This window comes from Psammomys obesus, unplaced genomic scaffold (assembly GCF_907164565.1).
Source record: "Psammomys obesus unplaced genomic scaffold, mPsaObe1.curated_primary_1811, whole genome shotgun sequence".
NCBI classification, from domain to species: domain Eukaryota; kingdom Metazoa; phylum Chordata; class Mammalia; order Rodentia; family Muridae; genus Psammomys; species Psammomys obesus.
The window spans coordinates 180,878-198,335 of NW_026596295.1; the positions used below are offsets into that span (position 1 = coordinate 180,878).

The following is a 17,458-nucleotide window of genomic DNA, read 5'->3' on the forward strand; positions in this document are numbered from 1 at the left end:
GGCCCATTCATGGAGATAAACTAGAATCCCTACAAAGATGTAGCCCATGTTTGATTCTTACTTGACAGTTTCACTTAATTTCTTAAAACTTTAGAGAGAACAGGGGAGACCAAGATAGCAGTGACCAGTGTGCACTGTATCTGAGGGGCACAGGATCCAAAACTCCAAAATTGGTGAGTAGAGGGGCAGCTGAAGCCAGAATATCGACATTGAGGTTTCCTGGGCAAGAGGTGACAGTTTGGATTCTGATCTGGGACAGTTTGGATTCTGGGACCTGAGAGTGGCAAATATTTGACCTCCTGCACTTCCTGTTGCCCCAAGGACAGACTTTCCTGCTTGGCAGAGGCAGCAGTGGTTGCCTCAAGCATGAGCCTCTGTGCTTGTTGGCTGAGTCGGCAGAGACAGTAGCAGTACGGGCCTCCCAGGTCTTTAGCTGAGGCAGCAGCTGCTGCCCCAAGCAGGATCCTCCATGCTAGTTAACTGACATGGCAGACCCTGCTGTCCCAAATACGAGTCTTCTTGCCAGCAGCCGAACAGTGGATACTACTGAGCTGGGGGATCTTCTACACTTTCATTTGCCCCTGAGGCACCAAATCTGAGAGTAAACCCTGAGGGTTTGGAAACCCTGTGCTTTCCCCATTGGTCTGATGTGAGTACTCACTTGAAGTGAGTACACCTTCAAGTGAGTGTGTGCAAAGCCCCAGACCCAGGGTCCGTCTACACTGGCAGCCAGACATTGGATCTCTCACACTCACTGTGGGCAACATAAGGATTCTGTTCTGTGGGTCTCCCAGAGGAGTCTAGGCAAACAATTCCTGGAGTCAAGATGGTGCAACACAGAAAGATCTGAATACCTGGAGACCTGAGGACCTGTGGGCCACTGAGGAATTAAGGGAACCTGCACATGCCCATACACCTATGAAACGTTCCAGCACTCCCTCCTGGGCCAGCATTCCAGGCATCTACATGTACTAGCCCCTGTCCTTCAAGGCACACTTCCACACACACTCCAGCGCTTGTGCATATGTACCTGTGACATTCCTCCTTTAGCTACAACTGAAACATCAATATCCACTCTCAAACTTGTGAACCTCTCTCATTTGCCTGAAGAATACTCCAGACACTAGAGACAGACAGACCCAGTCTGTACAGACAACAGGAACAAACAGCAAAGTTTACAGACAAGCAGATGACTAGAGGTAGGTGGAAGAAAATATCCACAAAAAGTCAGGACATCTTGGTTTCACCAGCAATCCCCAAAATCAATGGATATGCTAATTCAACAGAAACACAGAAATATGAACTCAAATTTATGCTTATTCAGTTATTAAAGGTACATAAGAGGAAATGAACAAAGCTCTCAAAGAAATATAGGCAAATACAGCCAAACAAATAGAGGCACATATAGAGGCACATGTAGAGGAATATAGAGAGGAAATGAACAATAACAAAAACAAAGAGGCCATCATGGAAAGACAGGAATCCACATTCAAACAGATGAATAAAATGTTGCAAGACATGAAAACAGAATTAAATTCAATAAAGAAAAGACAAACAGAAAACCCTAGAACTGCAGAACTTAGAGAAAAGAACCACAAAGATAAGCATCACCAACAGAATACCAGGGATGGAAGAGAGAATCTCAGGCACTGAGGATACAATTGCAGAAATTGATATATCTGTCAAAGAAAAAGTCAAACTGGAAAAGTTCCAAACACAGAACATCCAAGAAATCAAAGATGCATTCAAAAGAGGAAATCTATGAATAACAGGAAAAGACAAAAAAGAAGATTCCAGGCTCCAAGGTCCAGAAAATGTTTTCAAGAACACAGAAGAAAATTTTCCTACCTTAAAGAAAGAGATGTCCATAAACATACAAGAGGACTCCAGAACACCAAATAGACTAGACTAAAAAAGAAACTCCTCATGTCACATAATAGTCAAAATAGTAAATCTACAGAACAAAGAAAAAATATAAAAACAGCAAGGGAAAAAGGCCAAGCAACATATTAAGGTAGAACTATTAGAATTATAAAAGTCTTCTCAAAAGGAACTATGAAACCCAGAAGGTCCTGGGCAAAAGTCATGTAGGCTCAAAGAGACAACACATGTCAACTCAGATTACTATATTCAGCAAATATTTCAATCAACATAAACAAAAAAAAAATCCATGACAAAACTAACCTTAAACAGTATCTGCACAGCAACCCAGCCCTACAGAAGATATTAGAAGGAAAAAGCCAATATAACGAAATCAATGACACCCAAGAAAACACAGGCTGTAAGTAACTTCATACAAAAACTAAAAAGAAAAGAAGCATAGAAACACAGTAACAACACCATTTCCACAATGGAATTTACATTCATTGGTGACCATTATCTATCAACATCAAATGACTGAATTCTCAAAAAAAAAAAAAGACACAGCCTAACAGATTGGTTGTAGAAACAGGATCCAATGTCCTGCTGCACCCAAGAAACACAACTCTGCAACAAAGATAAACGCTACCTCAGAGTAAATGGCTGGAAAAAGGTTTGTAAAGCAAATGGACCCAGAAAACAAGCTGGGGCAGCTATTCTAATATCTAATAAAATAGACTTTCAACCAAAATTAATAAAAAAAAATGAGGAAGGGCACTTCATTCTCATCAAAGGGAAAATCCATCAGGAGAACATCACAATCCTGAGCATCTATGCCCCAAATACAAAAGCCCGTGCATTCGTAAAGGAAACATTGTTAAAGCACAAATCACACATCTACCCCATCACCTAACAGTGGGAGACTTCAACATTCCACTCTCACCAAGGGACAGATCATCTAGAAAGAAGCTAAATAGGGAAATAATGACACTTACAAAGGTCTTAAATCAAATGGACATACTAGATGTCTATAGAACTTTTCACCCAAACTCAAGAGTATATCTTCTTCTCAGCACCTCACAGAACCTTCTCAAAAATTCATCATATAGTTGGACAAAAAGCAAGCCTCAACAGATACAAGAAGATTGAAGTAATCCATTGTATCCTCTCAGATCACTATGGGCTAAAACTAGACCTCATCAACAACAGAAATAACCAAGAGACTCCATACACATGGAAACTAAACAACTCTCTATTCGATAACAGCTGGTTCAGGGAAGAAATGAAAAAAGAAATTAGAGACTTCCTAAAATTTAATGAAAATGAAGGCAGAACATATCCAAACTTGGGACACAATGAAAGCAGAGCTAAGAGAAAGGTTCATACCACTAAATGCCTCCAGCAAGAAGTTTGAGACATCTCATAGAAGCAATTTAATGGCACACCAAAAGGCATAGAAAAAAAAAAGAAGAAGCAGACACACCCAAGAGGAGTAAATGATTGGAAATACTCAAACTCAGAGCTGAAATCAATGAATTAGAAACAAATTAAACAATTCAAAGAATCAATGGGACCAAGAGCTGGTTCTTTGAGAAAATCAACAAGATAGACAAACACTTATCCATACTAACTAAAAGGCAGAGAGAAACTATCCAAATCAGCAAAATCAGAAATGAAAACAGGGATATAATGAGAGACACTATGGAAATCCAAACAATCATTGGGTCTTACTACAAATTTCTATATGTCACAAAATTTGAAAATATAAACTAAATGTACAATTTTCTTGATAGATTCCGTTTACAAAAATTAAATCAAGATCAGGGAAATAGATTAAATAGTCCTCTATGCACGAAAGAAATAGAAGGAGTCATCAAAAGTCTTCCTTCCAAAAGAATCTCATGGCCAGATGGTTTCAGCACAGAATTCTACCAGACCTTCAAAGAATTAGCTCAAAGAAGAGCTAATTCCAATTCTCTTCAAACTATTTCACAAAATAGAAATAGAAGGAACATTACCAAACTCATTCTATGAGGCCAAGTCACCTTGTTACTTAAACCACACAAAGACTCACCAGAAAAGAACTTCAGACCTATCTCTCTTAAGAATATTGATGCAAAAATACTCAATAAAATACTGATAAACCAAATCCAAGAACACATAAAAGATACCATCCAATATGAGCAGGCATGCTCCATCTCAGGCACGCAGGGGTGTTTCAATATATAGAAATCCATCATGGTAATCCACCATATAATCAAACTGAAGGAGAAAAACAACATGATCATTTCCTTAGATGGCTAAAAAGCATATGACAAAATCCAACAGCCCTTCATGTATCAAGTCTTATAAAGTCAGTGGACTGGGGGAGGGGCATAGTGAAAAAAGAGGGAGTGAAGGAGGGATCTGGATGAGTTGAGGGAGGGGGCCATACCTAGGATACAAAGTGGGTAAATTTTAATAAATAATAAATAAATTTAAAAAGAAAAATAAAATCTACTTAAATGGAAAATTAAATGTAACTTGCAAAAGCAGTGACAACACGTAAATAAAAAGCTTACCTTCTGATAATAAATTCCTATCACCTGGCTAGAAGTGAGGTTTTTTTGCCTTTACTTCAAATTCAGGTGTATTTAAGTATTGGCCTCGGACTTCACTGTATTTTGGTGAGCTTCGACGGCAATGTACCTGGAGCTTACGGTGCTTTGGTAACAAGGGGAAAGGGCCTTGCAAAGCCTGGAAATGTTGCTTCTTAGGACGGATGGTTACTTCATTCTCTTCCTCTGATGTTAGTTTGTTGACAGCCATATCTTTATTTTCATTTTTGGGGACAGCTGGGAGAATATGGAGCCCCTTACTGTTTGCAGGTGCTTCTAATTGCTCTCTACAGGAACGCCGAAAGATGGATCTTTCTCTAAAAGGACACATGATTCTTGCAACTTCCATATCAGCACTTTCTAGGGACTCTGTATTTTTTGAAGATTCCATCCATATATTTCTTGGGGTTCCTGGGCGAGTGTATTGTGAGGATAGTGAACATTTCTTTATTAAAGTCTCCAGGTGTACAAACCCAGTGAATTGCAAAGTTGGAATTTCTGTATCATCTTGCTCCTCTTTTACAGGCACACCAGCAACCAGTATTTCGGTGCCATTTCCCTTTTCTTCTGGACTGACAATTCTAGTAACATCTAACCGTTGAAATTCTGGACCGCCTGGTGACTTAACCTGTACTTTCTCTATGCGAAGAAGTGCTGAAGGTTTTGGCTTTACAAGGACAGTGCTTTCTAACTTCTTAGTTAGCTGGGGAGTAGTAACCATCACTGCCTGACTCATAAGCCCCATATCCCTCTGACCTTCTAGGGTCGGTTGCTGTGAGGGAAAAGTTGGATTTTGTTTTGGTTTTCTGGCCCTTTCCCAATTTTCCACAGTAGTAGGGCAGAAATGAGTGAACTCATCAGAAATATTTTGAGCATGTCTGTATTGGAAGTTCGGATTCATTGAAACAATCTGAAAGAAAATTTAAAGATACAAGTTTTTAAGTAAACACTTTGAATATATTCTTGATTCTGATACATTATATCTTTTATAAGGACAGCAAGACACTAATGAAGACACTATAGACATTTGTTGATTACTCAAAACTGAGAAATTGAAAGATTTCCACCAATGTGATGTATTTCAGGAATATATGATTTTTTTTGTTTTTTTTAATTATTTTTTGTTAATTACATTTGATTCACTTGTGTCCCAGCTGTAGCCCCCTCCCTCATCCCCTACCAATTCCACCCTCCCTCTTTCATCTCCTCCCATGCCCCTCCCCAAGTCCACTGATAGGGGAGGTCCTCCTCCCCTTTTCCTCTGATCCTAGTCTCATCAGCACTGGTTGCATTGTCTTCCTCTGTGGACTGGTAAGGCTGCTCCCCCTCAGGGGGAGGTGATCAAAGAGACAGTCCCTGTTCCTATTACTAGGGAAAAACACTTGGATATTGAGCTGTCATAGGCTACATCTGTGCAGGGGTTCTAGGTTATCTCCATGCACGGTACTTGGTTGGAGTATTACTCTCAGAAAAGACCCCTGTGCCCAGATTTTTTTTTTTGGTTCTGTTACTCTCCTTTTGGAGCTCCTGTCCCCTCTAAGTCTTTCTATCTCCTCTTACTTTCATAAGATTCCCTGCATTCTGCCCAAAGTTTGGCTATGAGTCTCAGCATCTGCTTTGATAGACTGTTGGCTAGAGTCTTTCTGAGGCCCTCTAGGTATGCTCCTGTCCTGTTCCCTGTTTTCTCCCTCTTCAGATGTCCATCCTTTTTGCCTTTTGGAGTGAGGATTGGTCATCTTACCCAGGGTCCTTCTTCTTGCTTAGCTTCCTTAAGGTGTACAGATTTTAGTATTTTTATCCTATAGCATATGTTTGATATCCACTTATTTTTTCAAGTTCATAGAACTTGTTTAACTTTTTTAATTTTAATTTTTTATATTAATTACAGATTATTTGTTTTGTATCCCAGCTGTAGCCCCCTCCCTCATTTCCTCCCAATCCCACCCTCTCTTCCTCATCTCCTCCCATGGTCCTCTCCAAGTCCACTGATAGAGGAGGTCCTCCTCCCCTTCCATCTGACCCTAGCTTATCAGGTCTCATCAGGACTGGCTGCATTGCCTTCCTCTATGGGCTGGCAAGGCTGCTCCCCCCTCAGGGGGAGGTGATCAAAGAATCAGCTACTGAGTTCATGTCAGAGACAGTCCCTGTTCCCCTTGCTAGGATACCCACTTGGATACTGAGCTGCCATGGGCTACATCCGAGCAGAGGTTCTAGGTTATATGCATGCATGGTCCTTGGTTGTAGATACAGTCTCATAAAAGACCCCTGTGCCTAGATATACTTGGTCCTTGTGGAGCTCCTATCCTCTCCAGGACATACTAACTCCCCCTTCTTTCATATGATTCCATGTACTCTGCCGAAGGTTTGGTTATGAGTCTCAGCATCTGCTTTGATACACTGCTAGGTAGAATCTTTCAGAGGCCCTCTGTGGTAGGCTCCTGTTCTGGTTTCTACTTCTTAAAGACAATAAACAAGTTATCTTTGAGAACACTTTTCAAATGCAAGCCAAACAAACCTATAGTCCATACTTCCAAGTACCTCAGTCTCAAGGTCACTATTGCCTGACCAGTCATTTTAAGGACTGGCATTGTCCATAAACAACTAGGGACCATTCCTAAATCCCAGAATAAACAAAAATTATCCAACCCAGTCTGTTTCGCTTGATGCATTATCATTGAATTTGGTGCTTCCCATGTGTCCCCTACCTCTTATTGCCTCTCTTGGGATGTATAAGGGTAGGAAACCATATTTCTTTTCCTTCCTTCCTTCCTTCCTTCCTTCCTTCCTTCCTTCCTTCCTTCCTTCCTTCCTTCCTTTCTTTCTCTCTTCTTTCTTTCTCTCTCTCTCTTTCTTCCTTCCTTTCTCTCTCTTTCTCTCTTTCTTTCTTTCTTTCTCTCTCTCTCTCTTTTTTTCTTTTTTTTTTTTTCAGATTTTGAGACAAGTCTTTCCTGTGTAGTCTTGGCTGTTCTGGACTCACTTTGTAGAACAGGCTGGCCTTGAACTCATAGAGATCCTCCTGCTTCTGTCTCCCAGTGCTGGGATGATAAGTGTGCACCATTGTGCCAGGCTGCAAACTGTATTTTCTTTTTCTTTTATTAATTTTTTAATTTTTTTACATTAATTACATTTTATTTCCTTTGTATCCCAGCTGTAACCCTCTCCCTCATTCCCTTCTAATCCCACTCTCCCTCCCTCATCTCCTCCCATGTCCCTTCCAAATCCACTCATAGGGGAGGTCCTCCTCCCCTTCCATCTAACCCAAACTATATTTTCAGTATCTGTTATCTATATATTTACTAGCCTCACAATATATGATGGTATGAAAAATAAACTTATACTGAACATTCACATTTGCATATAATAACCATTTTTAAACCATGTGTTTTCAAAACCTGTGAAAGAAATCCTAAGGCATCTGCAAAAGTGGTAGAACAAATACTTAGAAAATTTCTCCCTAATTATTTTATTTATTTTTTGTATGCATGTATGTATATGTGTGTGTGTATGCATGCATGTATATATGCCACTTGTGTATGATTGCCCAAAGATCCTGGAAAATGATGTCAGATACCCTGGAGCTGGAGTTACCAGTGGGTTTGAGCCACTCTTATATGGAGACTGGCGGACAGGCCTCTGAATTATAAGTCTCCAATAAACTCTTTCTACTATATAAAAAAAAGTTTTCCTAATAAATGCACTGAAAAAAAATGCTGGCAGAAATTGTCAAAATCATCTTTCAAAATTGTAGAAATTAGCCAAAGGCTAAAACTACTCCTTATGAATATTACTGCTCCAAGAGTTTCTCTGATATTAAGGGCAAACTTAAGCCTCTAGAATCTTGATTCTTTGTTTTTATGAGATTCGTGAGTGTGCTAATGAGTGGATCTCCACATATATATCTGTTTCTCATGATTTTTCTTGGGCTCTTTTCCTTCTGGTTTGTTTTGTCCTGTTATGATATATTTGTTTGGGATTTATCTTATTTTCTTTTATTATTATCTTTTATCTAAAAGATAATATTATATTATCTTTTATAAATAAAATATTATTATCTTTTATCTAGTCTGTTTTCTAATGAGAGAAAAAAAGGGGGTGGATCACGATGGGAGAGGAAGTAGGGAGAAACTGGAAGGTGTAGAGGGAAAGGAAAACACAATCAGGATATAATATGTAAGAAATAATATATTTTCAATAAAAGAAAAAAAAACAAACAAACAAGGAAACAGTTCCAGAGACATCAATGAGGACTTCTCCAAATCAATGTCTTCTTCAAATAACTTAATTTTCCTCACTCATAGTGATAAAATAAGCATGTATGTGTGTTTGCTAAAAAAAAAAATAATTTTTGATTTATGTTGAAGATTCAAAAACAAAGGAAATATCAAAGTTGTGTAGGAGTAGACAGGAGTATGGAGAGGGTGGTCATGGGAGAAGTTAGTGGGCTGTATTTGATCAAAATACATTGTATAAAATTCTGTAATAATTTAATAAAATATTCTTAAAAAAACAATACTTAGATATGAGTCTAAGTACTCTTAACAAAAGCTTTTAAAGAATTAAGGAGTTAATTTTTAAAGTATAAGATGAGTATGAATATTCATAAGGAAATATTCATATTCATAATAAATAATTTGTAGGGAGTATTACAGGGAAGGGACAATCCTAAGCTTGTATGTGAGTGAAGAATCACCTACACAGAACTTTGAAAAGCACATAGAAGCTTAAGAAATATTTGTGGCAAATAGAAAATTATATGCAACATAATAAAACATTTTTATAAAAAAGAATGTATGTAAAATACATGTTTTTAATTTATTTTTTTATTTATTACAATGTATTCAATTAGTATCCCAGCTGTAACCCCATCCTTTGTCCCTTTCCTCTCTCCCTCTTCTCCTCCCATGCCCCTTCCCCAGTCCACTGAGAGCAGAGGTCCTCCTACCCTTCCATCTGACCCGACCCTATCAGGTCTCAACAGGACTAGCTCCATTGTCTTCCTCTGGGGCATAGTGAGCCTGCTTCCCTTCAGGGGGTGGTGATCAAAGAGCCTGCCACTGAGTTCATGTCTGAGACAGTCCCTGGTCCCTGTTCCCCTTACTAGGGAACCCACTGGAGAATGAGCAGCACATCTGAGCAGGGGTTCTAGGTGATTTTCATGCATGGTCCTTGGTTGGAGTATAAGTCCCAGAAAAGACCCTGTTGGTATAATTTTTTTTTTAATGTATACACCTTACCCTTGTTCATTCAAATACCCCACCCCTAACTCTCTGGTTTTAATCCAGATATTGCATTGTGATACTCATTCGAAGCATCCTGTCTCAACTTTTTGTGTAAACAAAATAAAAGCAACTAGACACAATGTTGAGCAGGAAGGAGCCAGAGGACAGGAAAGAGGGGAGGAGCCAGAAGGTGGGAGAGGAGTGGGAGGAGAAGGGCTGAGAGGAGAGCAAGAAGAGCAGTGCTGGAGGAGAGATCTTGGAGGACGTGGAACATGAACCAGACCTAAGATTTCACAAAAAGCAAGTATAATGTGGGAAATCTAAATGTTAGGAACCTGAGGGCTTGGAGGTTTAGGAGGGAGTAAATATTGCCCAGCATTGTGTTCTAGGTTAACTAAAAACCCAGTCTCTGTGTGGTGATTTGGTTATACAGCTGCTGATGATTAACAGCAGCATTACCAGAAGATAAACCAATAGTAAATATTAATCGTCACATACAACAAGACTCCTGGGCCCAGATTTTTTGGTTCTGTTGCTCTCCTTGTGGAGATCCTGTCCCCTCCATGTCTTTCTATCTCTCTTTTCTTTTATAAGATTCTGTGCACTCTGTCCAAAGTTTGGCTATGAGTCTCAGCATCTGCTTTGATACACTGCTGGGTAGGGTCTTTCAGAGGTCTTTTGTGGTAAGCTCCTGTCCTGTTCCCAGTTTTCTTCCTCTTCTGATGTCCTTTCCATTTGTCTTTCATAGTGAGTACTGATCATCTTACCCAGGGTCCGCCCACTTGCTTAGCTTCCTTAAGGTGTACAGATTTTAGTATGTTTATCCTATATTATATGTCTAATATCCACTTATAAATGAGTGTATATCATTTGTCTTTCTGCTTCTGGGATACCTCACTGAGGAGATCTTTTCTAGTTCACACCATTTGCCTGCAAATTTCATGAGTTCCTTGTTTTTATTTGTTGAGTAGTATTCCATTGTATAAATGTATTACAATTTCTGTATCCATTCCTCAGTTGAGGGACATCTGGATTGTTTCCAGATTCTGGCTATTACAAATAAAGCTGTTACAAACATGGTTGAGCAAATATCCTTGTTGTGTACTTGAGCATCTTTTGGATATATGCCTAGGTTTGGTACAGCTGGATCCTGAGGTAGCACTATTCCTAATTGTCTGAGAAAGTGCCAGATTGATATCCAAAGTGCTTGGACAAGTTTATATTCCCACCAGCAATGGAGGAGGGTTCCCTTTTCTCCACATTCTCTCTAACAGAGCTCAGGATGCTGTTTCTAGCCCCAGAATGAGTTTTGGAGCAGTAGCATTCAATGATCTACAGGGGAACTCATCTCCCACTTTGTTGGTGTCAGTACACCACTGTGCAGCACCGAGGCAGATTGTTTTATATGTCACATCTCAAAGAATTACTGTCGTGCACCTTAAGTAGGCTTTGAGTACGTGAGTAGTTACATCAATTACTCATGGCCACCACTGTTACGGACATTCTAGAACAAAAGTTATAAATTAATCCTGTAGCTCAGATTGGTGGCTTAAACTGATTTTTTGTCTATGATTCTCAGATGTCAAAATTAAAATAAGCAAGTAGATAAATAGCAGAAAGAAAAGGAAAAGATATTCCTGGGTACATTCCCTAACAGTCGTTCGATAGGACAATGAAAAATATTTAAAACTCCTTCCTAGTCAGCTTTCTAGTTGTGGTCTATGAATTTTGAGGAACCACTTTTCAGTTCTTCTCCTAAAAACTAAAATAAAGCTGGTTCCCTCTGGCTACTGCTGGCTTCCACAGGGAGGCTATACAAATCTTAAAAGTGCTGATGCTGTTCTGAGGGCCCATGGACTGAAATCCTAAAGAGCAATGGCAAAGGTTCATTTTATGAGGCTTTTGCTACACTGGGGTATCCTACATACACACAGCTATGAACCAATTTGTGCCTGGATTTTGATTCATAGGCAATGTCTACCATGATAAAAAGATACAACTGGAAAATATGTCAAGAATGTCAGTGTAGAACAATAGACCTTGTTTATGGCTTCTCTTCTCAGTACTGTTCAGCAGAGAAGGATATAGGCCATGTGGAAGAATACACAAAAGGACAGGAGAACAGACAGTTAAGCATGTGTGCTGTTTTATAACTCATGGGGTATTTTTGGTTAAAATTATATCAGTTCACAAAATTATTGTTTTGAAAAAAACATATCATTAATAATAGTTTCCTATGAAAAGTGTGTTAAAATTCAGTGCTAACAGAAGTAGTAGGGGACTTTTCCACATTTTAATTGCTACAATAAATGCACATTGAAATGAAAATACTTCTCTGTAGCAAATCTTCATGCTTTAAATTTGCTTTTAAGTTAGTTATAATGAGTAGTTTTCAATTCTTAATTCTTTTTTTAATTTTTAGACTACCATGCAAATTAACAACTGTATTAATATGTTATACAAGTATATCATGTAGTTTCTTTATATCTGGCTCCATTACTCTTATGGACACTAGTTTATCTGTTTCCCTGAACATAATAAAATTTAATTATTTCTTTCAGCCATATAAAAAAAGAATGTATGTTCTTTGTGTTCTGTAAATATCTGTTAAACCAAGCCCATCTAATGCGGTGTAATTTATCTCAGAAGTTTCTTTGCCAAGTTTTGGGTTGGGAGGTCAATTTAGATGTGACAGCTGGACTTTGAAAATTCCCACTAGTATTATTTCAGAACCTATATGTTTTTATGCATATTGATATTTTAATGAAATTAGAGGCTGAGATATGGTGCATAAACACTTACTGTAGTTGCATCCTTTGCGGTATATTATCAGATATGAGAACCACTATTGTTTGCCACTTCTGTTTGTTACATAGACTCTCAGTTTTTCTGTTTGTGAGGTATTTTTTTTAAGACAACAGATAGTAGAAATGTATTTTGTAATCCATGCACTTTCTTGTGTTTTTAGTTGGTAAGTTAATGCCTTTTGTATCAAAATAATTGTTGAGAAATGTTTGCTATTATAAATGCTTTTGTTGGCTGTTCTAGTTGGTTGGTTTATTGGTAGGGTTTTCATCTTCCCCTGATAACATTGGCTGTTTGCTAATTTGCTGTTTGGGATATGATTAATTTCTTTCTGGTTCATTTCTCTCATTCATTGCAATCATGAAATGTATTCATTCCTGTGTTTGCTGGTCATGATTATTTTAATTTATGCCAGCATTAAAATATTCTTATTTTGGAGATCCAAGATGGAGGCACAGACCATGCAGGGTATCTGAACAGCAGCTCATCAGTGAGAGCAAGGTGACCAGTAAGTCATACTGTGGACCCCAAAACCCCAATGTCTGTGTTTCTCAGGTGAGAGGAGAATCCACAAGGATAACTTGAAGGTCCATATTCAGGCTACCTGGTTAATACCAGGAAAAATTCCAGGGCTTCTGTCTGGCACTGCCTTAGCTCTAGGCTATCTGCCCAATCCACTACCTGCCCATACCTTCCTGAAATCAGCAGCAGTTACCTGGGCTCTGACCCTGCAACTTTAGGCAACTTGCCCCATCTCACCATCTGTGGATATATTCCTGGGACTTGCAGTGATGTGGCACATGGAGGCCAGGGTGGGAGGGGGTAGGCTAAGCTCCTACCCTGCAGCCTTAGACCACCCTCCAAAATCCACCAGGACCGGCAGCAGTGGCAGCTTGCTTGGCTCTGACCCCGTAGCCCTAGGCCATCCATTGTAAACCACCATCAGTGGATACTTTCCTGGGACCTGCAGCATGCACACAGGGCTCCTACCCAACAGCCTTAGGCCACCCACCCACCCACACACACCATCTGTGGATACCTTCCAGGACAGGCAGCAACAGGGCACATGCCATCCTAACCCTGCAGCCTTAGGCCAACCACCACCCAAGCCCACTTTCTGTGGATATCTTCTTGGAAGTAGAGCCCAGCAGCTCTGAATTTGGGCACTGACTCTCACTGCCTGTGGAGGAAATACCTCCCTGTACTGTGGGTGAAACTCCAAACCTGGGAGCTAACTCTCACAGTCCTGTGAACACTTTTTGTGTACTAGTGGCTCCTGTTTCCAAACCTGGGAGACCATTCTCAACATCCTGTGGACACCTTGGTCGCAGCTGCTAGTGGCACTCACTCTCAGCACCCAGGGGAGGAGATACATTCTGGTACTGTGGAGGAGGTGTGGCTCCATCTGCCTACTCCCCTCTTGCTTGGTTCACCCAGGTCAGAATCAGCCAGCAAAGCACAGACAGTGAACACGGCAGAAATGAGCTACTTGGGACCCAGGTTCCATTCCCCTCCATCTAACGGAAGCCTGGGGGATACTGGAGCATCTCTACTCAAAGAGATCTATCAATCAGTGTCCCAGCAGCCTGGCTCATATAGGCCAGAATCAGAGAGCCCAGCATAGACAGAGAACCTGACCCAAGTTTCATTGTCCTCCACCCCAAGGAAGCCTGAGGGCACTGGAACAGCTATAGGCCTAGAGAACGTTCTGCCTGCTCCCCAGCAGCCTAGAACACCTGGTTCAGAAACAATGTGACCAGCACAGTTAGTGAACCCAGTGGAGCTGAGCCAGGCCTGGGACCTAAATCCTGCACCATCTTAAGGAAGTCTGTGGGACAATGGAACAGCTCTAGACTCAGAGGTCTTACCACCTGTGACCGAATTACCTAGATCACAAACAGTGAGCCAGAAGAGTCAGTGAATCCAGGGGACACTATTCAATAATCCAGAGACTGGTGGATCCAGTCTGCAGTACAAGCTCCAAGAATAATCAGTCAAGGTTATACACAACAAGATGGCTAGAGATCAGCACAAGAATAAGGGCAACAAAAACCAGGACTTCATGGTTTCACCAGACTCTCTAAAACTCAACTGAAACATAGGAAAATGATTTTAAGTCTATAATTATGCAGTTATTTGAGGCGTATAAAGAAGAAATGAACAAAATAATGGAGGCACATATAGAGGTACATAAAGAGGAAATGAACAAAAAATAGAGGCATTAAGGACAGACAGGAATCCACATTCAAACAGATGAAGGAAATGGTACAAGACATAAAAGCAGAATTAGAATCAATAAAGAAAACACAAACATAGAAACCTTGAGGTTGGAGAACTTAGAGAAGAAATCAGAAACCACAAACCAACAGAATACAAGAGATGGAAGAGAGAATCTCTGGCACTGAAGATACAATTGCAGAAATTGATACATCTCTCAAAGAAAAAAAAAATTGGAAAATTCCCAAACACAGAACATCCATGAAATCAAGGACACCATGAAAAGATGCAAGCTAAGGATAATAGGAATAGACGAAAAAGAAGATTCAAGGCTCCAAGGCCCAGGAAATATTTTCAAGAAAATCATAGAAGAAAATTTCCCCAACCTTAAGAAAGAGATGCCCATAAACATAAAATGTCTACAAAATACCAAAATAGACTAGATCAGAAAACAAACTCCTCCCACCACATAATAATCAAAACACTAAATCTACAGAACAAAGAAAAAATATTAAAAGTGACAAGGGAAAAAGGCCAAGTAACGTAAAGGCTAACCTATAAGAATCACACCAGACTTTTCAACAGAGAATGAAAGCCAGAAGGAGTGGAACAAATATTATGCAGAAGCTTAGAGATCACAGATGCCAACCCAGACTACTATATCCAGGAAAACATTCACTCAGCATAGATGGAGAAAACAAAACATGACAAAACTAAATTTAAACAATATACACACGGCAATGCAGCCCTACAGAAGGAAAACTTCAACCCAAGGAGATCAGCTACACCCAAGAAAACACAGGATAAAGACATAATAACATAAAAAAGCAATAGAAAACAAACACATAAACACATATTCATTACCCACGCCACAATAAAAGGAACTAACAATCACTGGTCACTAGTATCTATTAACATCAGTAGTCTCAACTCTCCAATAAAAAGACACAGACTAACAGATTGGTTGCAGGAATAGGATCCAACATTCTGCTGCATTCACGAGAAACAGCTCTGCAATAAAGATAGACACTACCTCAGAGTAATGGACTGGAAAAATGTTTTCCAAGCAAAAGTACCCCAAAACCAAGCAGGAGTAGCCATCCTAATATCTAATAAAATAAACTTTCAACCAAAGTTAATCTAAAGAGATGGAGAGGGACATTTCATTCACATCAAAGGAAAAATCCACCAGGAGGACATCACAATGCTGAACATCTATGCACTAAACACAACGGATCCTGCATTTGTCAAAGAAACATTATTAAAGCTTAAATCACACATTAATCCCAACACCTTAATAGTGGGAGACTTCAACACTCCAGTCTTGCCAAGGGACAGATCATTGAAACAGAAGCTAAACAGAAAAATGACACTTAGAGAGGTCTTAAGTCAAATGGAACTAATCGATGTCTACAGAACCTTTCACCTAAACACACAGAGAATATCTTTTTCTCAGCACCTTGTGGAACCTTCTCCAATATTGACCATAAAGTTGGTCACAAAGGAAGCTTCAACAGTAACAGGAAGACTGAAAAAATCCCTTGTATCATATCAGACCAACATGGTCTATAAATCTAGACCTCAACAATAACAGAAATAACAAAGAGCCTACACAACTTGGAAACTGAACAACTCTCTACTCAATGACACCTGGGTCAGGGAGGAAATAAAGAAAGAAATTAAAGACTTTCTAGAATTTAATGAAAATGAGGCACAACTTACTCTCAGTTATGGGACACAATGAAACCAATGGTAAGAGGAAATTTCATAGCACTAAGTGTGTTCATAAAGAAATTTGAGGTATCTCATAAAAGCAACCTAATGACACACCTGAAGCACCAGAAAGAAAAGAAGCAGACACATCAAGAGGAGTAGACAGCTGGAAATAATCAAACTCAGGGTTGAATTTAATACAATAGAAACAAAGAAAACGATTGAAAGAATCAACGAAACCATGAGCTGCTGCTTTGAGAAAATCAACAAGACAGACAAATTCTTAACCAAAATATGTAAAAGGCATAGGAACACTATCCAAATCAACAAAATCAGAAATGAAAATGGGGATATAACAACAGACACTGAGGAAAGCCAAAGAATCATTAGGTCTTACTTCAAAAGACTATATGTAACAATATTTGAAAATGTAAATGAAGTGGACAATTTTCTTGATAGATTCCATTTGCTAAGCCTGAATCAAAATCAGGCAAATGAATTAAATAATCCTATATCCCCTAAGGAAAGAAAAGCTGCCATCAAAATCTCCAATCCAAAAAAAAGCCCGAGGCCAATTGGTGCCTGTGCATAATTCTACCCGACCTTCAAAGGAGAGCTAACAGCAATATTCTTCAAACTATTCTACAAAATAGAAACATAAGGAACATTACCAACATCATTCTATGAGGCCACAGTGACCTTGATACCTAAACTGCACAAAGACCCAACAAAGAAAGACAACTTCAACCTAATCTTGCTTCTGAACATTGGTGCAAAAATACTCAATAAAATACTAAAAAACATGAGAACGAAGATGGCAGCGCCAGGAGGACACTGTGTCTAAGGAACGGAACAGCAGTGTTGGCACAGTGACAAGGAGACCGAACCCAGGGACCTAAAATACCAGCATTCGTGATTGCCAGGTGAGAGGATATTAATTGGGACCGACCTCAGGTCACCCAGTCAATACCTGGAAAAGGTCCTGGGGACCCCAGGTGCACATACCACCCGAAATCTGAGCACACAGCCTCCTGCGGCATCCCCAGC

General features: G+C 39.6%; 1 protein-coding gene across 1 annotated transcript in view; it reads right to left on the reverse strand.

Moving 5' to 3' along the window:
* Positions 1-2,291: 2,291 nt before the first annotated feature.
* Positions 2,292-17,458, reverse strand: part of LOC129668970 (uncharacterized) — a gene marked incomplete at its 5' end in the record, with an annotated part of 287,543 nt that continues 272,376 nt past the window's right edge. Inside the window, 2 exon segments of the mRNA XM_055597009.1 lie at positions 2,292-2,302; positions 4,422-5,367. Of these exon segments, the coding sequence (XP_055452984.1) occupies positions 2,292-2,302; positions 4,422-5,367 (957 nt within the window).